At 37.9% G+C, this 26538-nt stretch overlaps 2 protein-coding genes across 8 annotated transcripts; one reads left to right on the top strand and one right to left on the bottom strand.

Annotated features, from left to right (window-relative positions):
• The first annotated feature begins 1221 nt into the window (after nt 1–1221).
• On the top strand, nt 1222–26538 carry LOC110797791 (uncharacterized). 7 transcript variants are annotated; one of them, XM_022002911.2, is made up of 12 exons: nt 1223–1378; nt 1588–1654; nt 4116–4279; nt 6799–8710; nt 10273–10384; nt 18828–18953; nt 19275–19354; nt 20987–22330; nt 23676–23713; nt 23804–24017; nt 25633–25696; nt 26260–26538. In XM_022002911.2, exons 6-11 carry the CDS (start codon nt 18923–18925, stop codon nt 25654–25656), a joined length of 1731 nt encoding a protein of 576 aa, XP_021858603.2. In that variant the 5' UTR covers nt 1223–1378; nt 1588–1654; nt 4116–4279; nt 6799–8710; nt 10273–10384; nt 18828–18922; the 3' UTR covers nt 25657–25696; nt 26260–26538. The 7 variants fall into 7 exon arrangements, with proteins under 7 accessions (XP_021858600.2, XP_021858601.2, XP_021858607.2 ...); XM_022002908.2 differs by lacking the exon at nt 6799–8710 and having other exon boundaries at nt 1222–1378; XM_022002909.2 differs by lacking the exon at nt 6799–8710 and having other exon boundaries at nt 1222–1378; nt 10270–10384.
• LOC130469512 (uncharacterized) lies at nt 12636–15761 on the bottom strand. Its single transcript, XM_056838859.1, has one exon. The coding sequence runs from the start codon at nt 15759–15761 to the stop codon at nt 12636–12638; it is 3126 nt and encodes a 1041-aa protein (XP_056694837.1).

Raw genomic sequence — 26538 nt, 5'->3', positions numbered from 1 at the left:
GTCTGCTATAGTGTATAGATTGCCTATACATTATCTCTATTTTTTCCACCTGTTGTATGTTGTATCTCTTATATTTCAATTTAATACTCCACTTTCAATTGACTTCCGGCTCATTTGCATATTAAACAAAAAAGTAGAAGATAAGACATTGGATCAAATATTATATACGAAATTAGAGATCATGTGTGGAAAGTATATTAGAATTTGAGATAAAAATTTAAGCCATATTAAATTGGGAAGAGACGATTACATAAATCCTAAAAGCCACAACTCACAAGCCAATAAGGCAGTAACAAGTCGGATATCATATCACTAAGTCACTATTTTCAGTCAAACTCAAAGTAAAAGAACTCAAACCGAATATGGAGTACTCAATTACTCATAATTCAATGAGTCAAAATTCAGAACTGATCACAATTGGCAATTAAATATTTACATAATTACATTCATTAAAACAACAAAGTGACAAACTACCATTAAAACCGTTCAAGTATGGTGGAGCTTGCAGGATTCATGCAGTAGTCACCATTCTTAAGTATAAATAACAGGTATTTGGGCTCCCTTCGTCCATGAATAATACTCGTACTCTTTATATGTTACTACATTTGATTTACAACGTAGAAGGCAGGAAATCAAAACAGCAAAACAACAAACTAGACCATTAAGAAAAAAACAGAAAGGCAAGAAATTGAAGGAACATGAAGGAATAGAGAAAAATTAAGTAATGCTTACCACTTTTAAGGAATTGAGATGAAATTGATAAACAAATTGACAAGCATATGTAAATACCAACCTATAAAGAAGCAAAGAGGCAGAGAAAAAGATGAATAGCGTGGAGAGTTAGGGTTATGATGAAGTGCTTGCAGTTTTTTAAAAGCTTAAAATCTTTTTAATAACGGCAAATCCACAAATCCGCATTATGCAGGCAACACGGCAGCATAATTATCTTTTTAAAAAAAATTATTTTAAAAATCGGTCTTCGGTCCGGTCCGGTTTTTTTTCGGGTTTGGACCGGATCGGATCGAAGACCGATTTTTCATTTTGGAAGACTCGAACACCGGACCGAAAAAAAACGGTCCAGTTCGATCCGATCTGGTACGGTCCGGTCCGGCCTAATTTTTCGGTCCGGACCAAATTTTGCACAGGCCTAATACCAATACCAATACCAATACCAATACATCAGAGAATCAGAAATAAAAGCCGTTTATACGGTTAATTCCCTATATTTTTTCTCCCTAAACCAAAAAAAAACACCGTCGTCAGTCCTCAGACCTCGCCTTGGAATTCCCTTTGACACTCTTTCTCTCTCCTCTCATCTGTATAATCTGTAATTTTATTCGAAAGCTTCTCGCAATTTCCGTAAATATGATTCGATCAGGTACCTTTAATTTGTTAAATTTTCTTCTTTTCGTTCAATTTGAGCTTAGATTGTGTTGATTTTTCTTTTCCAGAAAATTGAAATGCAAAGGAAATTGGGAAATTTTCCTGTTTAAAATTTAATTGAGAGTTCGATTTTTAAAAATAACTGATTTTGGTAGGATTGCAGAATTTGAATTTTTCGGGGTTTTTTTTGAATCTATTGTTCAGTTTCAAGCTCAAGTTGCTAAGAGAGGGAAATTAAAGCATCAATCATCACTTTTACAGGGGAAACAAGGTTTGCATTTTCTGTAAAATTGCCCAATTTTCACCCTAATCGTAGTTTATTTGAGTTTGTTATTTGTTATATTGTTTTTTCTGGTAGCGAGAAGCTTGGTGTGATTATTTTTTATTTTTGGTATTTATGCTTCTTGAATTGCATTTTTTGTAGTTCAGTGGGGATAATGATTTATGATAATGCTAATAAAAGTTTTAACTTAGTTTCGAGTTCAAAGACGATTCAGTTCTTATAAAATTGACTATTGTAGTAACTAAACAAAAAGGAGAAAAAAGATGTAGTTTACATTTGCATGTAAATATAGGAATCACTTAGGGCATGCTTGGATTGAGGGTAATGTATTAAAGGAATAATAAAAGTCAAACTAAGGTAATTGAAGGTGATGATGAGGAGATGAAGTGGTGGCAAAGGGAACAAGCTAGTGTTGGCAAGAAGAAAATAAAAGGAAAGGGGAAACAAATACCCTCGTCATGGGGGAAATAGTTACCCACCATCCCACTAGGGTGATTATTACCCTCATTTAGGGGGTAATTACTTCCCCCTTCCTCCCTTCTCCTCACAACACCACCACTACCACAACTTCTCATCACAATACCACCACACCGCCCTCCTTGCAACCACCTAAATTTACCTTCATTGTCCTTTCATTATGATGGTTTGACTTTTATTACCCCCATAATCCATTACACCCAACCCAAGCGTGCCCTTAGGCTCCGTTTGGTAGGGGGTAAAACATTTTCATTGTAAAACGATTTTCCATGGAAAACATTTTTAAATGGAAAACACAATACCAAATTAGTTTTCCTTTCTTTGGTACCTTAAAGGAAAATGGGAGAAGATGGTGATGATTGAGGGGAAGAAAGGAGAGGGAGGTAAGGAGGAAAGAAGGAAAGAGGTTTCCTTCCTTTCAAATGGAAAAGGGTTTTCCGCCTTTGAGGGAGTCATGGAAAATTGTTTTCCATCCCTTACCCAACCAAACAACGTAAAATAATTGAAAAGGGGAAAATCGTTTTCCATGAAAATGTTTTACGCCCTATCAAACAAAGCCTTAATGACAATGCTTTATGAAGAAGAAAATTAGAAACGGCAAGGCCAGTTCGTTTTGGAAGGATACCTTTTGATACTATCTGTATTCTATATATTGCTTGCTATACTAGGGATCACTCAATCACAATGTTTGGTTTACTTTATGCTTTGAATGGAACATGCTAAGGTTGTATGTGGCGTTTTTCGAATAATAGATATAACACTTGTCCACAACTTTTGGTATCTCATATTAATATAAACGGGGATAAAAAAAGGTAACCTCAATGTACTTCAAAGGAAAGGGGGATAACCTATGAGAGTATGAGGAGATGGAACCTCAGGTGTTGAGTGTTTAGGTACCTTTAGATGTCTATTGGTTCTTGATGCTTCGGCTCATATGTGATTTTGTGTGCGTGCACGATCTATACCTCTTCTTTGCTTCATTGGAGGCCGCTTGTAGTTAAAACACAGTTTGCACAGTCATTTCTGTCCAGCTAGATATTGTAATTCACGAATCCCATTCTCGTTGAGCTATCTCATGTTAATATCAGCTATTTTCTCTTGGTCAAACTATTTCTATGTACGGATTTACCTTTATTTGGTTGCATAGTAAAGTTTGCAATGGAATGTTATTTATATCTTGCTAATCTCTTTGTTTGTAATGAAAAATTATAGTTGTGTAGAGACTAAAGAGCTCTTTACAGTTTGCTAAGTGAAAAAATATAATTTGGTGTTGTTCTAGCAGTAACGTTTCCTACTTTTTCTTTCTGCTGGGTAAAAAGGAAATAGTTGCAGGATACATAAATGCAATATCTGGTCTGTGATTGGAAAGACATAAGCTAATTTGATTGTTCCACTTAGTTTCTGTTTGATAGGTGGTAATAAATGCCAGTGGTTGTAATAAGTTTATGTCTAATTTAGTAAGGAAAGTCCTTTGGAAATTTCTATGATAATCTTCTCCGTCTCCAAGTATGAATTGTTCTTCAAATAATTCTGTTGCCACTCAAAACCGCCTCTTCAATGGTGATAACGAAAATTTATTTAGAAACCATCGACTTGAGGATAGAGTTGTCTTATTTTGGACGGATGCATGAGACTTTCCTTGCAAAATTACATTTAAATGGCTAATACAATTTCCACCTTCTGTTATTGCATACCAGACGGGCTGTTAGTTCTTCTTTATTTATTTTTTAACGTCATAAATCATATTTCCTTGAAAACGAATCAAAACCTAGATTTCTCTTTCTAAGAGAACTGCTGACCAACGTTCCACTAAGGCTGTGCTTGTTTCAACGTTTTTTTTAAAGGAGCCTAAATCTCTAGTACATCTGGAAGTAGAGTTGCTTGGGGTTCTTTTTCATATGTAATTGTGATTAATGGTTGGTGAGTGACATTCATTATACTACTTGAACATTACTGCTGATTTTGGCCTCAGGTTTACACTTTGATGCATTGTTTGAAACATATGGAAGACAAGAAAGAGGAGGATTTGTATCATAATTTCTCAAGAAAGGATCTCCTGGGCTTGTACAAGAAATACGGTCTACCTGTAATAAGTCAAACTCTGAAGCGGCAACGTCCTTGATTCTTTACCTGGAGGTATTCTGCTGATGCCACTATCATCTTTCAGCTGTATGAGGAGTAAGCCTCTTTAGTTTTAAAAAAGAGCTGTGTTATAGTCAACTCTTCAATTTTGGTCATAGGTTATTTTTCTTCAGATTTAATCTCTTTATTTAATTTGCTTCTATGATGCCTGTTTTAATTGGCTGTTAATTATATACGTTAATCTTCCATTGTAGCATATTGGTGTATATAGTGAAAATTCACAGACAAACGTCACTGTATTTAAACCCTCTGAAAGTAGTACTTTTTTAGATGTAAGTGGGCTTTGGACAAATAAATGATTTGCCCCTGACTGAATAAAATTCTGAACTCTGAAGTATTATGACAATGAATGGGTTTAAGTGGATCAACCGATCAATATCAAATGAATTATCTTTCTTAGTATTATCGCTGAGGGAAAGTAACATGGAATAGTCCATTGTTTAACTTGTGTAAGGTGTTTGTTAGAAATGGTCTTACACTCAATTATTTTTACTTGTAACATATTGAAGAGTTTGTTTTAAAAAGTGAAATAGGTGAAGATAAAGATTTTTTGGTGGGAACTGAGACAACCGTCCATGGATGGTTAGAAAGCAGGCCTTGTCGGCAAAGGGGAAAACTTTATTGTCTTCAGTATTTAAACTTACCAGTTACCACTCCGTAATTCTTAAAATAAAACATTACTGCAATATATTTAAAAGGTTCATTAGGAGAGTTGACACCATAATTGTTCTGGCCATATTCAAAGACCTCCCGTGAGTTTGAATTATTTTTGAACTAATGCAACATAGGGATTTATGGTTATTTTTGTATTTAAGTCATTTTCCCCAGTTGTTAACTATTCTGGAATTTTATGCGATATCTTACATTTGCAACTCTCTAAGCACGAAATAAGACTTCGAATTTATTGATAGGGTGCATGGTTTTAAGTCACGTAGAGCCACAGGCCCACTGTTATTGAGATTGATGCATTTGACTGAGAACATAGGCATTTGACTAATTGCTAGAATATAGGAATGCCTAGGTGCCATCTACGATGTTTATTTGCTGTGTTATGCATGCAATGGCTAAATAATAAAAATGGAGAGATTTTATTGATCCCATGAAACTATGGCCTGTGTTCAGTGATGGAAATAGTTATGGTAGATTTTTCTCTCCGAACTCATTGTTGAAGTCCTTCAGAAGACAATTCTTGTAGGATATCTTGTGAGAGCCTTAACCACATATTCGATGGGTGCTTCACTCTGATAACTTTTCTATTTTTTTGTTAACCTTAATCTTGTGGAACTGCTGCATGCGAAAATTTGTTGTTTATAGGGTGACCCAATTTCTTTTTTCTACCGCCGTTTTTTTTACCTATAAGTAAAGTACTGTGGCAGTGTGGCAAGAAGATTCCGCATAAACTAGAAGGAAAATAATTTCAATTTATGTTGTGTAATGATACGGCTTCTAGCTGATAAAGTGATAGTGCTAATCAAGATAAAGATGCTATTTTGGGAAGGGTGATAAAGATGCAATCCTTGGTTCATGCAACCCGACCCCATCCTTTTGGGAATAAGGCTTTGGTTTTCCGGTCGTTGTTGTGGGTTATACCAACAAGGGTGCTTTTTCACATCAAGATGATAAAAAGTTAGCCTTTCTACCATAATAGTTAATGACTTATTGTTGTCTTCAAATTATGCGTAAACGGTAATAAACATGTATTAAATACTAAGACCAAAATTGGTGTAATAAATGATTTCCCCCTGTACTTTTTCAGTTACATAAATTAATCAATCTTAGTGTTTTAGTAGAAATTGGTTCATAAGGTGGAAGTGAGAGCTGCCTCCAATGGAAGGTAAGATGCAAGAGGCAAGGTCTTGATGGTTTGGTCACTTCAGGAGAAGGCAGAGTGGCAGACAGAACTACAGAAGAGCAAGAACATGATAATAAGGGATTTCAAGAGAGAAAGGAAAAGCCTAAGACAAATGAGGGGTAGGGGGTGGTCACTAGAAAATTTGTTATGATCTTCAATAGGGATTAGTGGTGCTCTAGGACTGTTGTAGTGGGCCCTAGGGTGGGTCTCCTATGCTAGATTTTGTGCTTTCATATTTCTTGTGACATTGCCACTGGGGTATCTGCCAGTCTATGTGCTTGCATGTGGCTTCCTTATGCTATGGCCTCTCCTTAATTCTCTCATTTCCACTTCTTCTGTTGGTATGGTTTTTATGTAAATAATTTTTTTTTATTATTATCTTTTCTTTTGGTTTACTTTTCAATCTATGCATCAAATGGATTTCCTTTGCCATTTTATGCTTCTGTGTGTGTCAGCCGTCTGGTATAGCAAGTTTCTTGCCTGCTTATGATGAGATTTGGGGAAGGTGTGACTGTCGTTGTGATACTTCCCGTTCTGCCTCTTTCTTTGTTTATCTTATACTACAACTACTATGGACTTATGTTGTACGAAGTATAGCTGTTTTTTTTTTATCAAAAGAGAACATCAGATTAATTGTTAACTCAAAGTTGGGATCCAAAAGGATCCGTAGAGTTTACAGGACTATTACTTCAAGGGTCAAGCGTCACACCACTTGCCCTATTAAAACCAAAAGAGGCGAGATTAGCGTCTTCTATTAAAAGTTTAGTACATTCCAAAGGGGGTGAGTGAAAAATACAGCTTTGATAATTCAAAATAAAGTTCTTCCTTGCGCTTTTCGCCATCGAGTCAGCCACTAAATTGGTAGATCTGTCTTCAAAAATCAGTGTAGCATCCTGTAGTTTCAAGCCGTGCCCTGCACATATCAACGAGTGTTTTATTTCTGGAGTTATACACTTTTATACTTAATATTTCCTGGACAGCTATAAGACAGTCAGAAGAGATGATACAACCATCCCAGTTTTTCTCCCCAACCCACGAAAGGACCTCTTTCCCAGAAGTTCAGCTGATAACACATCATTAGCGTAACAAACCAGAGTCTACCTTCCATCCACTCACCACAGTGGTTCCCAGCAACTGCAGCAGTGCCTGAGCAGAAGGAGGGGGGAAGAGGAGGCATCTATGTTAATTTTAATGGTGCCATGGGGCAGGCCCGACCATTTGGGGGGATTGGGCTTTGGTTCCTTGGACGGCTATTTTTGGGTATAGAACCACTCCAAGGCAGCCCAGGAAGAGGGCTTGATTGAAGAAGAAAGGGGGATGTTAATTTGGGAGACGCACCACACATTGCGCCGCTTCCAAATAGCCCAACACCCAAAAGCAAAATGAACATTGAAGGGAATATTATCAGAACCTGTTGAGGCAGCAAACAGTGAAGTCTTAAACCAAGTGTTGAAAGGAGAAGACATATCACAACTCAAACCCTTAGACTCCCAGAAATCCATTGCTCTCACACAAAATCTGAATATATGATCATTATCTTCAACAATTCCTGGACATAAAGCACAGTGAGGATTTGTTTGAAGCCTAAAAGTTGTGATTCTTTTTGGTCGCTAACCTATCCCACCAAATTGGCCAATAAAAGAATAGCATCTTTGGTAGTCCCACCGTATCCCAGATCCACTCCCAATCATGACTTCCCTTTGAGATATTTAATTTTCCCAAATTGATACAAGTTCTAACCATGCTAGAATTGAACTTTCTTTTCGTCTGCCAGTCTGAAAACAACCTATCAGGTTTGTTGGGAAAAGGGACAGCACATATATTTGTAGCAGATCAGGCGAGATAGGATCATAGGAAAGGAGAGGAAATTCTCTAATTGATTACAAGACATCCCCTTAATATCCCTGACTGTCTGCTTTTCCTCAGCCCTATTCACAGGCCCAATTAGTCTTGCCCTAAGAGATTCATTACCAACCCATTTATCAACCCACAAGTCAATGGAGGACCCTTCCTTAACTTGCCAAGCAAGACTCTCTTGTACAAAGCCCAACCCTTCCCGACAGCTTTCCAAATATGGGAACCTAGAGCAAAAGAGGTGGGAAAGGTTCTATTTTGATGTACTTATTCATGTATGATTTTCGAGTCAATTGAGTGCTTGGTCTCCAGATTCCAACAGAGCTTTGCCAAGGCAATAGTGTTTATCTCCGAGTTGCACAAGAACCCCAACCCACCCATTTCTTTGGGGCTGCCCACCCACCCACCCCCCCCCCCCCCCCACAAAAAAAATCGAACAAATTGAGTCAAAGATTGAAGGTTATGGAAGAGGGGCAATGGAGAACCTGCCTTTAGTATCTAGGGATGGCTAGTAAGGAAGATTGAATTAAGAGATAACACCCAGCTTTGTAGAGAGAATTGGTTTTCCAAGCGGCAAATTTTGAACTCAGCTTGTCAATAAGGAATGATAACTTGGCTCTAGTAGGCTTTCTGTGTTGAAGGGGAAACCCAAGGTATGAACCCAGAGAGGTAGAACTTTTTATTTGGAGAAGCTGCTCAAACTCATCTACAATTTCCAGGTTAGTATTTCTGGAAAAAACCAAAACACTTTTTTATAACTTTGTATACCATATTGCTACAACTATTATTTTTACTCTGTCCTAAAAAGGTGATGAAATATCAAAATTTTGCTTTCTAAAGCATGTTCTTTATTTTAGTTTTAAGATGACTGAGATTGCGCTGGAATTACACATGTCAAGGTGCAAGATAGAAACAGTGCAATAAATTATCTTGTTTTTTGCCAGTCCCTAAATTTCTTCAATATTTTAGAGTGAAGGCAGTGGTAATTTCCTTCTCCCCTTCCCCTCTTCCTATAAACTAGTATGAAAACAAAGATAGTAGCTGTATCTCTGTGTTTTTCCCTTTTATTTCCATGATCACCATGGTTGCCCTTGATAGACTGCTCTCTGTGAAAAGGGTAAGACTCTGTACACATTCTTCCTTAGGCCTGTTGATATTGGAATCTATGCTGGCTTTTATTGTTGTTGTGACACAGATATTCCCAAATAGCGAAAATTGTTTATTTGCAAAAATTATAATTAGCTTGCTTTTCCACTGCGGTGCTGACTAGAATATCATAGTTTGTCATATTTGAAGATATAAAACCTTGTTTTCTTCTTCTTGAGCAGCAAGATGGAAATGAAACCTAATAGTCAGTACAAAATTCCCTTACTATTAGTTCTTAAAATTACATGTAGAGTAGCAACAGTAGGCAGAATGGATCCCACTAATAGCATAATTTAGGGAGAGAAGATGTATGCACTATGCGGCAAAACTTGGTGTATTTCTGAAATATCAGCAGTAATCAGAAGTACATGGACAGGGTTCTAAACCTCTCCATAAGAAAGTTTCATATATTAGACAAATGTTTTGTCTAAAAGTGTGTGGAGAGAAGCCTTGGTTACCCCATTGTGGATTTTATCATGGACTACATTCGTCCCTAATTTTTTCGATCCTTTTGAAAAATCTTAAGTTGTATGGAAGACATCATCGTATATCTGTAAATGACTTAGCGTTCAATGTGAAACTAGCTATAGTTTTTCAAATTCGGCCGAAATCATCTCTTTCAAGTTTAGCATATTTCAGTATGTTCAATAAAAGTCGATTGGCAAGGATTTTTAATTTTAGTTTTGTACAAGACTATGGGATGTCCAAAGAAAGCTAAAGGAACAATTATTTTAGGTTCGTGCTTCCCACTTTAGTTGTTGGCATTGCTCCTTCCACCATGTTTTTGGTGTCATATAGGCCAATTTCCCTACATTGAAAGCAATATCTCTTTTGATTATCTGAAAAGTTTTATTTAACATTTACAATATCTACCCGAAAGTTTCCCAATACATTGGTTGCACTATGAGGCAATAAGACCCTCTGACAACCCTGGAAAATAGGGGTGAAAGAAAATCACTTTGAACTTTTTTTTTTGAGTGGTTGATAAATGGTTGGTCTTACCACATAGGGTTTTCTATGGTTGTATTAGAATTTTTATGATATCTACCTTAAATCACATGCCTCATAGGGTGTACTTTGATTCATTTTATATCTTAAAAATTGACTGTTCTCTCCTATGTAAATGACGAAGAAGAACCTGAGTACCAGAGCCATATGCGAGGGGACTAGAAGTGACCTCTTTGCTTCAGGAACAACAGAGCTGCAGACTTTTGTGATGATGAATTCAGCAGATGACCAGGGAGAAGGTATTGAGCTATATTCCTTCCCCCCCCCCGCCCCCCCAAAAAAAATGTGTCTTTCTTGCTCACTGTTTGTTCCCCGCAAATAAGAGGGTGCTATTTTGTCAAGATTTGAAATTCTGAATCTATTTGGATGTGGATACCGCTGTATTGTGTATGGTGTTCTATGAATGGCATTGGATGTATTATCAACTGTGCAACAAGATCAGGTGTTATTTGTTTTGTGGTTCTCAAAGTTTTCTTCATTTTTTGGTTGGAAAAGCGTCTAATGTGGATTAAAGATCCACCTTTCTTTTAGTGACAATTTTATGAACATTAGCAATGAAGGGATGGAGATATTGAAGTTTAATAGGAACTTTTTGCAAACTTCTTATGACGCAGTAGAATATATTTTGTAATGAAAATGGTGCCATAATTTGTTAGGGTTATAGAGGTATATTTCAGTTAGAGATATAGGACCTGGTTTCAAAGTAGAGCCTGGTTACAAAGTGAACTTCAGTGAAGTGGAATTGTGATATTGAAATCAGTTGTTACCTGATACATTGGCTAATATGTATCTATTTTTCAGCTATTCACTAAGTTATACGGAGCTGTAACATATTGGCTGACACCGTACTGGGTAGGGGTCGGATAGAATTAGCCTAATCACCACGCCGATCGGCTACTCCGGCGATACAGCTCTCTAATTCCCAGATACAGAAACACCACTAGGAAGTAGTAGAGAAGAGAACCTTGGATATAGTAACACCACCAAGGGGAAGGGAGATTATACTCAACCCGAAGAACACTCAAAGTGTTTGATATATTTCTCATACAAAGGCTTGTGTTCTGCCGATTACAACCATGGCTATTTATAGCCTTAATTCAAGTACTATTACAACTACATAATTAATGCTTTCAAATGTAAAAGATACAAAAGTCAGCATTATTGGGCTAAGAGGTGAAGTTTTCTACGGTTGCAGACTTAGGGTGGCAATAGGGGGTGGCTGTAGGGCAATAGGGGTGGCTGTAGAGAGGTGCTTCTTTGTCAAATTAGATGTTCACATGTAAGATTGTGTCAAACTCCCCCTGTTGGAGAAGACTCGACCTCGAGTCTTTGTTCTTCCTCATCCTCATAATATGGGGACAAATCAGTAACATTGAAGGTAGCAGAAACATTGTATTCCCCTGGAAGCTCAATCTTGTATGCATTTTCTCCAATCCTTTCTAGAACTTTGAAAGGTCCATCGGCCCTTGGCTTCAGCTTTCCATGTGTCCCTCGTGGAAACCTTTCTTTCCTTAAGTGAATCCAAACCAAATCTCCTTCTTTAAAAGTGGCCGGTTTGCGAAATTTATTCGCTTGCTCTTGGTAACGTTTATTTTTCCGTGTGATCTGAGCTCAGACTTTCTCATGTAGCTTCTTGATTTCTCTAGCTCGTTCATCAGCATCACCACTAAAGTTGTTAGGAGAAGGTAGTGGAGCAAGATCAACCGGTGTGGTCGGATTTTTACTATAAACGATCTTGAACGGGCTTTCACCAGTAGTTTGACTTGGAGAACAATTATAGGCAAATTCTGCTTGAGCTATCATCAAATCCCATTGGCGAAGGTTTTTATCCACAAGACTTCTCAACATGTTTCCAAGAGTCATGTTGACAACTTCGGTTTGACCATCAGTTTGAGGATGCGCCGCAGAGCTAAATTGCAACCGTGTACCTAATTTGCGCCATAGAGTACACCAAAAGTGACTCATGAATTTGACATCTCGATCAGAAGTGATTGTCTTTGGAATTCCATGTAGACGCAAAATTTCTCGAAAGTTAAGATCGGCAACTTGTGTGGCATCATTAGTCTTGTTGCATGGAAGAAAGTGTGCCATCTTTGAGAATCGATCAACAACAACCATGATTGAATCTTTGTTGCGTTGGGTACGAGGTAACCCAACAACAAAATCCATACTCACATCTTCCCAAGGAGCATCGGGAACAGGCAATGGAGTGTAAAGACCTGTGTTTTGACCACGAGCTTTTGCAATATGACATGCTCGACATCTTTTGACATATCGATCGACATCTCTAACCATGTGTGGCCAATAGAAATTCTCTGCAATAATGCTCAATGTCTTGTCTCTACCAAAATGTCCAGCAAGACCACCGGCATGACACTCGTGTAGTATCATATCACGCAAGGAACATCTTGGTATGCACAACTGATTTCCCTTGAATAAGTAACCATCTTGACGATGAAACCGGCGGTGAGGGCCTTCAACACATTTCTTCTAGAATTCTCCAAGGTCTTCATCATCTTCATACAAATCCTTGAGAACTTCAAAACCAATTACTTTGACTTGAAGAGTTGAGAGCAAAGCATGTCGTCTACTTAAACCATCAGCAACTTTATTTTGAGTTCCAGACTTGTGCTTAAGGACAAAGTGAAAAGGAGATAAAAACTCACTCCATTTTGCATGACGACGCTGGAGCTTTTGTTGGCTGTGAAGATACTTGAGTGACTCATGATCAGAATACAACACAAATTCCTTAGCTAGCAAATAGTGACTCCAGTGATCTAAGGCTCGTACAATTGCATAAAATTCCTTCTCGTACGTTGAGTACTTACGCCTTGATTCATTGAGTTTCTCACTAAAGAAGGCAATTGGTCGACCCTCTTGACTGAGAACTGTACCTATACCAACTCCTGAAGCGTCACAATCTACTTCAAAAAGCTTGTCAAAATCTGGCAAGGCTAGAGTTGGTGCTCTCGTGATAATTTCTTTGAGTTCTTCAAAGCTTTGTTGGGCAGCTCGGGTCCACTCAAACTTTTCTTTTTTTAATACTTCAGTGAGTGGGGCGGCAATAGTGCTGAAATTCTTGATGAAGCGGCGATAGAAAGATGCTAGGCCATGAAAACTGCGAACATCATGTATTGATTGAGGAATTGGCCAGCTAATAATTGCCTCAATTTTGCTGGGATCCATCTCAATCCCATTGCTTGATACAACGTACCCAAGAAATACCACTTTGTCAGTCAAGAAGTGACATTTCTTCAAATTGGCATACAATTTCTGTTCACGAAGAACTTGAAAAATTTGCCGCAAATGCTCCAAGTGTTCTTCAGAATTTCGACTATACACAAGGATGTCATCAAAATAAACAACCACGAATTTTCCAATGAAAGGGCGGAATACCTGATTCATCAATCGCATAAAAGTGCTCGGTGCATTTGAAAGACCAAATGGCATGACCATCCGCTCGTATAATCCATCTCTAGTCTTGAATGCAGTCTTCCACTCATCTTCAGGTCGCATTCGAATCTGATGGTACCCACTTCGTAGATCAATTTTGGAAAATAAAAAAGCATTATGCAATTGATCTAGTAGGTCATCAAGGCGAGGAATAGGAAATCTGTATTTGATTGTGATCCGATTGACAGTACGACTATCGATGCACATACGCCATGATCCGTCTTTCTTTGGCACAAGGAGTGCTGGAACTGTGCAAGGACTCACACTTTCACGAACTAAACATTTCTGCATAAGCTCGGTGACTTGTCTCTGAAGTTCTTCATGCTCTTTTGGACTCATTCGATATGCAGCTTTGTTTGGAATCACTGCACCAGGAACAAAATCAATACAATGTTGAATGTCACGCATTGGAGGTAGACCAGGTGGGATTTTTTCAGGCACAATGTCATTGAATTCACGAAGTAGAGGCGTGATCTCGTCAGGAATCCCTTGATCTTCTTTATTCTCTTCTAGCATGACAAGGACACAAGCAACTCTCGATTCTTCTAACGCCATAGTAAACATTGATTCAGACACGGTGAGACTCTTCTCTTGGCTTGGCTTTGCTAACATATCCCTTTTAAATGGAGCTAAAACAATTTTAATACCATCTTTTTCAAAGGAATAAGTGTTTTTAAAACCATCATGAATTGCATGACGATCATATTGCCATGGACGACCCAAAAGTAAATGACAAGCATCCATAGGAATGACATCACACCATACCTTATCTTGGTATTTCTTACCAATGGAGAAATCAATTAGGCATCGTTTAGTGACCTTGACATCATTCCCCTTCTTCAACCATGTGAGCTTGTAAGGATAAGGGTGATCCTTTGTAGGCAACTTCAATTTCTCGACCATTGTCGCGGCAACAACATTTTCACAACTGCCACTATCGATGATGACATTGCATATCTTCCCATGAGATGTACACCGAGTGTGGAAGATGTTGTGGCGCAACCATTCATCTTCTTCAATAGGAGCTGCGTTGAGGATACGTCGAATAACGAGTGATTCACCTTTGTCTGCATGTAGGACCTCTTGATCAGCTTCATCTTCTTGGCTTTCCTCAACTTGATCGTCTTCAAATAATTCTTCTTCGACAAAAGAGATTATTCTAGAATTTGGACATTCTGAAGCATTGTGTCCGAATCCTTGACACTTAAAACATCTCCTCGAAGTAGGATTACTTACTTGCTTGAAAGGCTTGCTGGTTGCGGCTGGATTCTCGACCTTTTTCATTGTGGTGCTGGAGTTAGCTCTTGGTGGTGGAAACCTTGTTGAAGGGTTACCACGATAAGGTGTCTCTTTCGTGACAGTTTTGAATCCGGTCTTCTCTTTTGTTTGTTGGCTTTCAACTTTTAAGGCTAGCTTGGTGACATCGTTGAACGACCAATATTGCTGGAGTTGTACAACTTTAGAGATCTTCGGGTCCAGGCGTGTCAAGAATCTTGCAATGGTCTGCTCTTCAGGCTCGGCATTGTCACACTTCATTGATAAATCTTCAAATTCGGCAATATACTCTGCCACAGATTTGCTTCCTTGTTCCAGGTGATGGAACTTAAGAAATATATCTTGATGATAATGACTTGGTAAAAATTTGCGCTTGAGTTCACGCTTCATTTTATCCCATGTGCGAATTTTACTACGATCTTCTCGTTCTCGTTGTCTCTTAAGATTCTCCCACCAAATGGATGCATGCTTCTTGAACTTGATTGCAACTATCTTGACCTTGCGATCATCTGGAATATCCTTGAAATCAAAGACACGTTCAACGGTGTGAAGCCATTCAATAAAATCGTCTGGATGAACACCTCCTTCAAAATCAGGAATATCAACTTTTATTCCCAAATCTTTTTCTCGGTGTTGGGGATGACGGGTTCGCCTGGTATTGGATGTTTCTCCACTTGATGATTCACCATCGGGTTGGTGAAATGGATTGACTTCTTCATCTTCACCGTCTGATTGTTCGTCATCTGACTGACGGGATGGACCAGCGGCAGCTTCATAACGTGTAAGACGTTGTTGGAGTCGTTGGATTTCTCGTTGCATATCAGCTATGATTGTATCATAAACAGGACGTGGTTGATGATTACCACCACGACGTGTTCTCGGGGGCATTTTGTAAATAATTTTATTTTTTTTCTGTTTTTTTTTTTTTTTTTAATATATATATATATATATATATATATATACATATATATATATATATATACATATATATATATATATATATTTTTTTTTTTACAAATATAAAAGTACTAATTATAGGGTGATACACAAATAACAAAAGACTAAGAAAGCTACTAATTGACTTTGACCATAACAACAATGAATTAATACTTCATGACTCCATGCTAAGAATAAATGGGCTGACTTACGTATAAAAGCAGACTACTAGTTCTCTTCTTTTTTTTTTTTTTTTTTTTTTAATAATATTATAAATAAACTAACCAAATAAGTAAGGGATTTTAAAGAAAGGACGCAACAGTGATTGAACAAAAACCCAAATTCAATGAGAGAGAAAGTGAGAACAGAGTACCAAAATTTCAGATTGGAGTTACTCGATCAAAGAATCCGGCGGCAGCTTACAACTCAAACGTGATAAGCAAATCGGACTCCGAAATTACTCTGGATAAATTTGAGGTGAGATGGTAATGGTGACTAGCGAATTGGCGATGGTGAGTCGGTGGGTGCGTCGTGGCTCACGGTGGAGGTGAATTATTATTATTATTATTATTTTTTATATTTTTGGGTTAGATTTTCGGTGAAGGGTGGTGTTTGTTTGGTGGTTTGTTTTGTGTGTTTAAGCGGATGTAATAGGTATTGAAGAAGCAACGGTCGGTTTCGGCTTCAATGGAGGGTGTCCGAAAGGTAAGTGGAACCTTGGCTCTGGTACCAATTTGACACCGTACTGGGTAGGGGTCGGATAGAATTAGCCTAATCACCACGCCGATCGGCTACTCCGGCGATACAGCTCTCTAATTCCCAGATACAGAAACACCACTAGGAAGTAGTAGAGAAGGAAACCTTGGATATAGTAACACCACCAAGGGGAAGGGAGATTATACTCAACCTAAAGAACACTCAAAGTGTTTGATATATTTCTCATACAAAGGCTTGTGTTCTGCCGATTACAACCATGGCTATTTATAGCCTTAATTCAAGTACTATTACAACTACGTAATTAATGCTTTCAAATGTAAAAGATACAAAAGTCAGCATTATTGGGCTAAGAGGTGAAGTTTTCTACGGTTGCAGACTTAGGGTGGCAATAGGGGGTGGCTGTAGAGAGGTGCTTCTTTGTCAAATTAGATGTTCACATGTAAGATTGTGTCATTGGCCGTCATAGAACTGATACAACTCATATAATTTCATTTCATGTCAACCAGAACCATTGTCGCAAGGCCCACAACGTCTTACTTTAACCTTTCACTGTGAAAACTGAAAACCTTTAACCCCCCATCCCAATTTAATCGTCACACTTTATATTTACGTTCGTCTCAACTTAATTGTCACACTTCCTATTATGGCATGGACCTACTAATATTTTATTATCTCTCTCTCCCCAGTCCCCACTACCAAATTATGGGCCCACATCCTCACATTCAATTAAAAATTTCTTCCACTATCTCCCGTCACACCTAGGGATGTCAATGGGGCGGGGCGGATGCGGATGTAGGTCCCTCCATCTTCATCCCCACCTAAAATTTTCATCCCCATCCCCGCCCCATCACCCATGGCGGGTACAAAGTTCATCCCCATCCCCGCCCCAACGGGTGTAAGCTAAAATCCATCCCCGCCCCGCCATCCAACTGGGTATCCATCCCCGTCTTATCCCCGCTTCATACCCGCGCTAATACCCGCCTAATTTTTCTTATTTAGCAAATATTTGCTATATATACGGATTAGTGAAAGTTAACTATAGAAAAAAAAAAAAAAAATACTAATGACTAAAGTAACCTATATAATCAAAAAATACTCGTCATAAAAAAAATTCAAACAAAAAACATAAAAATCTCACCTAAACTTATATTATCACCTAAAGATGCAAATAAATCCAAACTCACCCCATCACCCATGGCGGGTATGAAGCGGGGCGAGTGGGGATGGGGCGGGGCGGGCGGGGATGGGGCGGGTTCAACACAAAATCCACACCCGCCCCATCACCCATGGCGGGTACGATTTTTATACCCATCCCCGCCCCATCACCCGCCAAACCTACCTCCATCCCCGCCTACTTGGGGCGGATGCGGGGCGGGTCTCCCGCGAAACCCGCCCCACTGACATCCCTAGTCACACCTACTTTTCTATTTAACTGTTATTGATAAGCCTACAATTACATATCTCATAAAAGTCCGTGAAAAGCTTAGTGGGACAATTAAATTGGGACGGAGGTAGTATTTTTTTAACATCAACGTTGTCTTAAATTTGATCTTTTTGTGAATTCAGTGTATTTTCTTAATCTGTAATGCTTTTAAAAGTATGTCTTGCCTCAAAAAATGTGGATATGAAAGAAGTTTAGTGCAAAAGAAAACACACATACATTTAATAAAATTTGGCCTATTTGACACTGACTACAGCTTTGGTGGAGAGAGCATCGTCAAGTTAAGTGGGCGTATAGGGCAGATGGGTGAACTCCTCAATGACACGTCGTTGTAACTTCTGCCAGATTCTATTATGGAGGATCTTTCTATTTTGTTCAAGATGGATGGACAGGCGTGGGAATGAGGAAGGGGGGGAGAGGGTTTTGACAGTGGCTGGATAAATAAGAATCCGGTGGAATCAACTGTGATGTGTCATTAAGCGCTCTCAACATTAAAGTTGGTGCTTCCCTGTACACCCACTTTAGTTGCAGGCATTGCTCCTTGTGCCAAAGCCGTTGGTGTCGTATAGGACAATTTTCCTACATTGAAAGCAATATATCTTTTGGTTAACGGAATATAGTGGTTGCACTATGAGGCAATAAGACCCTCTCACAACCCTGGAAAATAGGGGTGAAAAAAAATCACTTTTAAAATGTTTTGAGTGGTTGAAAAAGGTTTGGTCGTATCACATAGTGTTTCACAACGGTTGTATTATTAACTTTTCCGATATCTACCATAATTCACATGCCTCATAAGGTCTACTTTGATTCATTTCCTTTTATATCTTGAAAATTGACGATTCTCTCCTATATAAATGCAGACGAAGAACCTGAGCACCAGAGCCATATGGGAGAGGACTAGAACTCTAGAAGTGATCTCTTTTCTTCAGGAATAACAGCGCAGCAGACTTTTGTGATGATGAATTCGACAGATGACCAGAGAAAAGGTATTGAGCTATCTCCTCTCCTCTCTCCCTCCACCCCCCACCCCACCCCAAAAAGTAAAAATAAATTAATGTGTCTATTTTGTCAAGATCTGAAATTCTGAATTTATTTGGATGAGGAAACTGCTGTATTGTTATCTTGTGTTATTATTGTGTATGGTGCTCTATGAATTCTATATCTACGTTATGAAATATAAATCACAAGAAAAGAGGCTAGATTGTTGGCATTGAATGTATTATCCATTTAATTGCGGGACAAGATCAGGAATTATTTGTTTTGTAGTTCTCAAAATTTTCTTCTTTATTGTCGTTTCTTTTCTCCAGATTGTAACCTACGCCATAATCATCGAGATGTACAACCAAATGATTTGCAGAACTTCAAAGACTCTGCTACTTCTGATAAGGTCCGGCTCTCACTGTCAAGTTCTCTTTGCCTCTTTGGCAGGTTCATAAGACAATTAGTCTGTTGAGATAATTTTATAAAATTATCACCATGCCTAGACATTTAACCTGTTATAATCAAGTTGAATCAGTGTAGTCGTGTGCTTATGCCATTGAATGAGAACTAGTCTCTAATGCCTTGAAGAGCTTTGAGTGCCATATTTTCTCCTGGATTGCCATATTTTATTTCTTGGAAGTGATTTGAGATAGGAACAATGAGGGATCCAAAGACCGTCTTTTCCTTCCTGAAACTCAGTTCCAGAAAATGTGAATTAGATCAGTTTGTGGAAAAATTCAGTATTGTTCTGCTTATGGTATTTCTCTAGTGTTCTGCATTTTTTTGTTCTGAAATTCACAAGGAAAACGGGTATACGGAAATATTTCCACCATACCCTTGATTATTAGCGCTGGAGAAAAGATATATTTGCCTGTAAAAGATTTTACTCCCTCCACCCTGAATCACGATACAGTTTTTTTTTTTCCTTTGAGCAAAATTTGGTAATTTTGGGTACAAATTTCTTAAGAAATATGTTGTATCTTTATGAAGAAATTTAGAAAACACTATCACTAGCTATCATAAAAGATTCTTGGCAAAAAGTACTTTTCCGTGATTAAATTGATGCATGCTCAACTTTTTTTTTTTTTTTTTGCTTTTAGCAGAACATTTGGCCAGTTTAGTTCTTATAAAAAAAGTCACCGGGTAACATTTGTAATTTTATATGGTACTAAGGGAGTATGTCTCTTCTTAAGCCAATGTATAAAACAAACTAAGGCGCATCAAGGCAATTCCAAGATCTCTAATGAACAGTAGAAGTTGTTAAAAACTTATGTGCGCTTCTGCCTCAGGGAGTTAGGGCGTCTTAAGCTAGAGGCTGTTTTGGACTTAAAAATATGCAAATATAAAAGCATATTTACTAGTTTCTCCATTCCTTATTATATGTTCAGTTGACCCAACTTTTCTTATACCATGCTCCGCCAAAAATTTATATATTTAAAAGAAACACAACTCTCTCTCTCTCAAATTTGAAAAACTTAAAATATGTTTTTTGTTTGTTGGTATCAAGTTACGGATGCAGGAGAAAAGAATGGTGCTCGAGGTAGGGAATCAGGGATATGGCTTGGTGGTGAGCTTGATCCCCTAAAGGCAAGGAGATGGTGAGTGAGTGGGGTAGGAGAGGGGAAAGAATTTGGGGGGGGGGGGGGGGGGGTAGACAGAAGAAAGAGGGAAGCAGTGGCCACCAGAGGCAAGAGGCAAAGGATAGTGTTTGTGGGGAAGAGCGAAATTTTGAAAGAGACCTGTCAGATGGGCGGAAGTTGAATTTTAGTGTATCCATGTATCTTTTATGATAGGGTTTTTATTTGAATGAGGCTTACTCTGAAGTTAATGATGATTTCTATAGAAAGTGGGACCTCGGTTGTACAGTCTCTCAGTTGAAACATTAATTTAACAGGGATACCTTATGAATATCTTCAAAATAGATGGATGTGAATTTTTTTAATATCATGAGCTGAATTCTAGATTTCTGGAGCAATCTGGACTCTGCTTGTATTTTTAAGATTGCTCATCATGTCTGTTGTGCTCTGCACTTCTGCAGGCATCTGTCGATTTGAATAATTTAACGCAAGCCGACAGAGAAAGTATTAGTGGTGCAGGCGTTCCAAAGACTGTTGTTGGTTTTCCTGTAGTAGCTCCTGTCCCTACATTTACGTTTGACGTTTTTTGCGAGGATGGAATTAAACTGTATGTTGATCTGAATTCAACCCCGTCAGATTGGATCGAGAGTTTAAAAGCTGGAGTTCAAATAAATGATGTTGTACACAAGCCCAAATCACAAAGTAATCCTAAGCACAAAAAGGGCTCTTTTACTTTGGATCCATCTAAGGAGAGTGATAATGGCCAACTTCAAGATGGGTCTTACCCAACCTCAATATTGACCGATAACCTGGCAAAAACTGATCAACCTGATGAAGGAAAAGGGTCTTTGTCTTCACCTGGATTGAAATCCTTAAATTCTGTTCATTGTCTGGGGAATTTGATAGATGAGGAAGGATATCTGACATCCAGAATTGAATCTGGTACTAAGGGGAAACTTTCTGGTGCAAAATCCAGCAGAAGAGCTGCTAATTCACATGTGAATGCAGCTGTCCGGACTAGAAACCATTTTAATTTTACAAGGAACTCTGCCACATCTTATCCTAAATGTTCAGAAATGCCAGCAAGGCAGGGTTCAAATGCTGTGAATGGCATTTGCGAAAACCCAACCTTGCAGCAAACTTATTGCTCTCTGGAACCTGCAGTGAAACGTAGTGAGTTGTTAACAACTGTTTGCATGGAGACTAAAGCATCAACTTTTGCTACTGTGAATCAGGATATTGAATATTCTCCTTCTGGAATCGGTAGATGTGTAAATGTGGATGATCGGCTAAAGAATAACGAAGTGGTTTTATCTAGAAAAGTTAACTCTATTCAGGCTCCCAGCGGGGATGAGCTTCAGATGTGGCCTGTTCAATCAGTTGCTCAGAGCACGTGTGTGTCTCCTGTGTTGAATAGTCTTCCATTGGATCTTGTTGATAGGAGTGAAGTGGAAACTCGGCACAGAAGAACAAGCTTCTTCAAGAAATCTGATTTGCAAATAAGAGAGGCACAATCTCATTCAGCGGCTAATCACTCAAAAGGCAGATATGAGTCACAGAATGTCATCGATCTTACTGAGGGTATTGAAACAGAAAAGGCTGGATTTCTAAGGACACAGGAGGCTGTTATTGAAACTGATGAGCTGCAGCAAAAAGATGCAGCAATATATCCTTGGTGCAATGATGGGTCCCTTGAGTTGGTTGTTCCTAGGCAAAATGGGTTAGATCATTGCATTTCAACTAAATCAAATAAGCTTCAAGAGGACATTTGCAGAAGTTCAGATACAGCAAATGTGGGAAATCTGGTATAATTAAACTTGCTTTAAACCTTTGTGACTTTGTCCCTTTCGGATTTTATTCTTTTGTTTAACAAGGACAGCAAAACCTAGGTAACGCCCCGAGAATAAGTTGCCACCTCATCCTCAATGATGATTGAACTAATTAAAGATTGATTATACTATACCAACAGTGATAAGTAGGCCAGTTTTGCCCAAAGTTGATTATTCTTTAATATCCTCCCTGAAGTAATTGGAAATGATTGAACATTCTCAGAATAAATACTATAGACAGCCAGAATGATACTGGTAATCAGCGTATTAGTCAAATTCTTTTGAGAGTTAATAAGAAAAATTGTCTCCTTCAATAAATAGCTTTGGATATTTAGATACTGAGCTTCCATTAAGCATTTAAGCCGTCCCAGAGAGCTAAAGCTTATACAAATTTCTGACCTCCTTATCATCAGCCATCATAAGTTTTCCTTGATTCTCTCTTACTCCCTACACTCTTAATTGTCTTCCTAGTCACTATAGGAACAGAACCCAAGGGAGGCGAGAACGTGGAAATATGGGTCCTTTTTTTTCTTTTTAGATAGGACAGGATTGTAGTCTTGAGAGAAGTGGGTCCCACAAAGTTGAAGACCAAACAAGGAATAAAGTAAAAGCAGGAAGAACTTCATGAAACTGAAGGAGTGTAACAACCCCATTTGCCTCTTCACTATATAACCAATTTTTCCTTTTCTTATTCTCATTGCTCTAAAGCTTCTATTTGCCAAAAAAGAAAAAAAAATCTCTAAAGCTTCTGCACTAAAATATCTAGATTGACGACTGCTTGAGCATCAGCCATCATGAACTTTCTTGATCATCTCTTATAACAAACCTTTTCCTCTCGTCTTCTCTTTACTCTATTTGGTGAAGAAGTTGATTCATATAAATAATAATTGAGTTCAAAGAATTTAAGTGTATAATGATTGTTTAAAATATAAAGGAAAACCTCGGTCTTAGTTGCAAGACTTCCTTATCTTGAATAATATCTGGTATTAGCAGGCTGCTGAGAATCTTTTGATTTTCTACAGCAGCATTGGTTTTTCCCTACTTTCTCTTTCTTCTTCGTGTCCACAATCAAGAATAGTGCACAAGGTCCTTTGGCTTGGCCCTGTCAGCTTGAATCTTGATTCTTGTAGAGAAGATAGGGGTTCTTAAGGACGATAATAATACTCATATAGCTCCGTTCATGGTTTGTGTATCACAAACATTTTCCAAATAACAACCATCATGATACTCATATCGTTCAACAGGACACTTTGTTTTATCTCTTGGCTTTAATCATTCGTTGACTCAATGGATTAGCTTCTAAGTGACGCTTACGTTGCAGGGTAAGAGCGACACGGGAAATGGAAGGGAGGGATCAGAGTAAGCTCTTTTCCTCTATGGGAAAGTTCTTCTGCTGACTTTACCTTATTGTTTTAGCTAATAGCTTTTATGTTTTTTTTTCTTATTTAGATGCTTGAATTTTGATAACCTAACGGAGAAGTCCTGGAAAAAGACTTCGGATCCAGAATCTTCTCGGGAACACAGGAGGATGAGAAATTTTAATAGCGTTGAGCATCATCAGAGTAAATTTGTAAACACCGAGGCAAATATTTTGATGTCTTCAAAGCAATTTCCTGGAGGTTCGCATCCGAAACGTAAAAGATCGTCACGGTTTTACACTAAGGTTTACCTTCATTCCTTTCGTTTCTTTTCCTCGCTCCACTCTTATTTGAATCTTGTTTTCTCTTACCCACCCACCCACCCATACCCTTGCACACACCCGGTACTCGCACCAAGAAGCTGACAGGTCCATGTTTGTATTATACTATTATGTTGCTTAAATTACGAAATCAGCTTGATGCCATTTTGCTTGTTCAGCAGGATTTTCTATACGTGTACAGTGGGTTGGATTCTTTTTCTGATAGTCAACTATGTAGTTTCATTAATTTATAGCTTTGTATTGAAGTTTTGAAACCCACTTAGTTCTGAAACATAATTGTTTTGAATTCAGTTCAGAAGTGTTATTATACAAAGCAGATGTTGTCTAAGCATATAGGTAATGAGTGAATTGATTGTTCCATATCATTCCTGACAATCCTAACAATCCTACATGCTGCATAAGGATGTATACACTGAGCTTTTCTGTTATATATACATGTGCTTGTCATCAACACTGTAAATTAACTTTCTCCGAGTTGAGGCATGGTTAAATACTTAAATCTACAAAAAAGTGTATATGTGCTGAGAAAGAAAAGGTTTTACCTTGATTCTTTTAGTGTTGGTGGAGTACAGTTATTACTTAAGTTCAAATTGAAGTACGCAGTCTAATGATGCTTTGACTTGTGAAGTAGATAAAAAAATCCTGCATGACTCTTCTATGGTTTTATATTTGTATTTGTTTTCAGAGACTTTGAATTTAAATTTTAAAGTATGCTAGTAAAGTAGTTAGTTTAGTCCATTTTAACCTAATCCTTTAATCACCATAAGAACCGCGAACCGAAAAAGCAGATTATAACATGAAAATGGTTCAATTTTGGTCTATTTATCAAATTAGGTAGCGAATTACGTACCATCATACTAGCGAATCGGGTAACAGTGGTTTCGTCATTTAGTGATTAAGAACACTGCCATGACGTGCAGGGGGGAAATATGGTACAAGTTCTGTATGTGGTCAAGGTGTAATGTAGGTACTAGTAAAATTAGGGATCAATTCCAGGATTTACATGTGCTTTTTAATAACAACAATATGTATTTTGTCAGCTTATGTAAATGGGTAGCAGGAGTTGTGTCCAGTTTGATTTGCACAAGTAATAAGATGAATACAAACTACAAAGTAACATTTGAATGTTAATCAGATAATTTGAGAGTTCAGGCTGCTGAACTCTAATTACTTTTAACGAGGTTGGACATTGACTAATCCGATTCCTATGCTTAGTTTATGAGAGTAGATATAGGAAATTGGAATGTTAATATGCACATATGCCTGAATTTTCCGGTGGGTGTAGGTTTGGGGGTGCATCACTTAAGGTTTATCAAAGACCTTTTTCTAATTGATGTAAAGTTGTGTACTCATGTATATGTGAGATGCCCTCAAGCACTAGGTAAGGGTGTATGTAGTTTTATTATGAATAACACTTTGGAGTCTTTTTGAGATAGGTGCCACTGTGCCAGCTTATAGTTCTGGGTGAACAGTAATATTGGAGCTCAGTGTATACTGTATAGGATTATGTTTCTTGTGCTGATATATTAAGTTGTATGTGTGTACTTCAGATAACAGATATGTTTATTTTCTGTGACAGCGAGTTGTGGCAGACACAAATTGAATTGCTCATGATACTGGTGGCAGCTGATATTCAATTTATGGTTAGTAGTTAGTAGTATTGTTCTATGCACCATATATTTGTTATACAAATACAAATGTGTGAGTCTGTCGCTATATTTCTTTCCTGGAATGAATTCGCCTTTTCTAAGATTCGTGAATTTTTCGTTTGATTCTCGGTGTTCAATTGTTCTATTTTGACTTGGTTACTCCATAAACCTGTGATTAAAATTGTTGAAAGATCACAGAAAATAAGTTCGTCTATCTTCATTTGTCTTTCTGTGTTATACCTGTCCTTCTGAAAACAAATTTGCTGAAGATCGCAGGAAATGCTGCTCTGGCTTATTTACCTTCACAAACTTTTTTCTCTGCTTCTTTTTGTGGGTCTTCGAGAGTTAGTTTCTCTATTATCTAGATTGATTAAAGGACAGGTTGAATATATTTGGACTTCTCAAGAAGTTGCTTATTTAGAGCAAGTAATTGTTGTGTTTGCTAGAATTTTTCTTCTAGGTTATGAATTGTAGTTCTTTAAATAGCGAAAAAAATAAAAACGGTTGTCATGTTCCAGGTGTTTATTCCTGATCACATCAATTGTGGTGTTATGCAGGTTTGCTTAGAAGTTGGAGAACACACATATACAAAGGAAGAATAACGGTGCCTACATACTACACATTTTTAGTTAGTTACTATGTAATGTCATGTAATTTGTTATCATTAATCTTGCCTTTTTTTGTACACATGTGACGTGACATGAGGTCGTTTTTTGTTTTTTTTTTTTTTTTTTTGTGTGTGTAATTTTGATCTCTGTTTTGTCTCTTTATGAAAATAAGGGTAAGACTGTGTACATTAACCATGTGCTAAATAGCGAGAGCCTTTTTGGGTACAA

The sequence above is a fragment of the Spinacia oleracea genome, chromosome 3, assembly GCF_020520425.1.
Source record: "Spinacia oleracea cultivar Varoflay chromosome 3, BTI_SOV_V1, whole genome shotgun sequence".
Classification (NCBI taxonomy): domain Eukaryota; kingdom Viridiplantae; phylum Streptophyta; class Magnoliopsida; order Caryophyllales; family Amaranthaceae; genus Spinacia; species Spinacia oleracea.
This window is presented reverse-complemented; position numbering and strand designations above follow the sequence as displayed.

Coding starts and splice junctions, on each gene's coding strand:
- LOC130469512 (XM_056838859.1), bottom strand. CDS start 15,761: ATGCCCCCGAGAACACGTCGTGGTGGTAATCATCAACCACGTCCTGTT.
- LOC110797791 (XM_022002908.2), top strand. CDS start 18,923: ATGATGAATTCGACAGATGACCAGAGAAAAG. Junction 23,714..23,803: donor AATGGAAGGGAGGGATCAGA/GTAAGCTCTTTT, acceptor TTTCTTATTTAG/ATGCTTGAATTTTGATAACC. Junction 24,018..25,632: donor CGTCACGGTTTTACACTAAG/GTTTACCTTCAT, acceptor TTTCTGTGACAG/CGAGTTGTGGCAGACACAAA.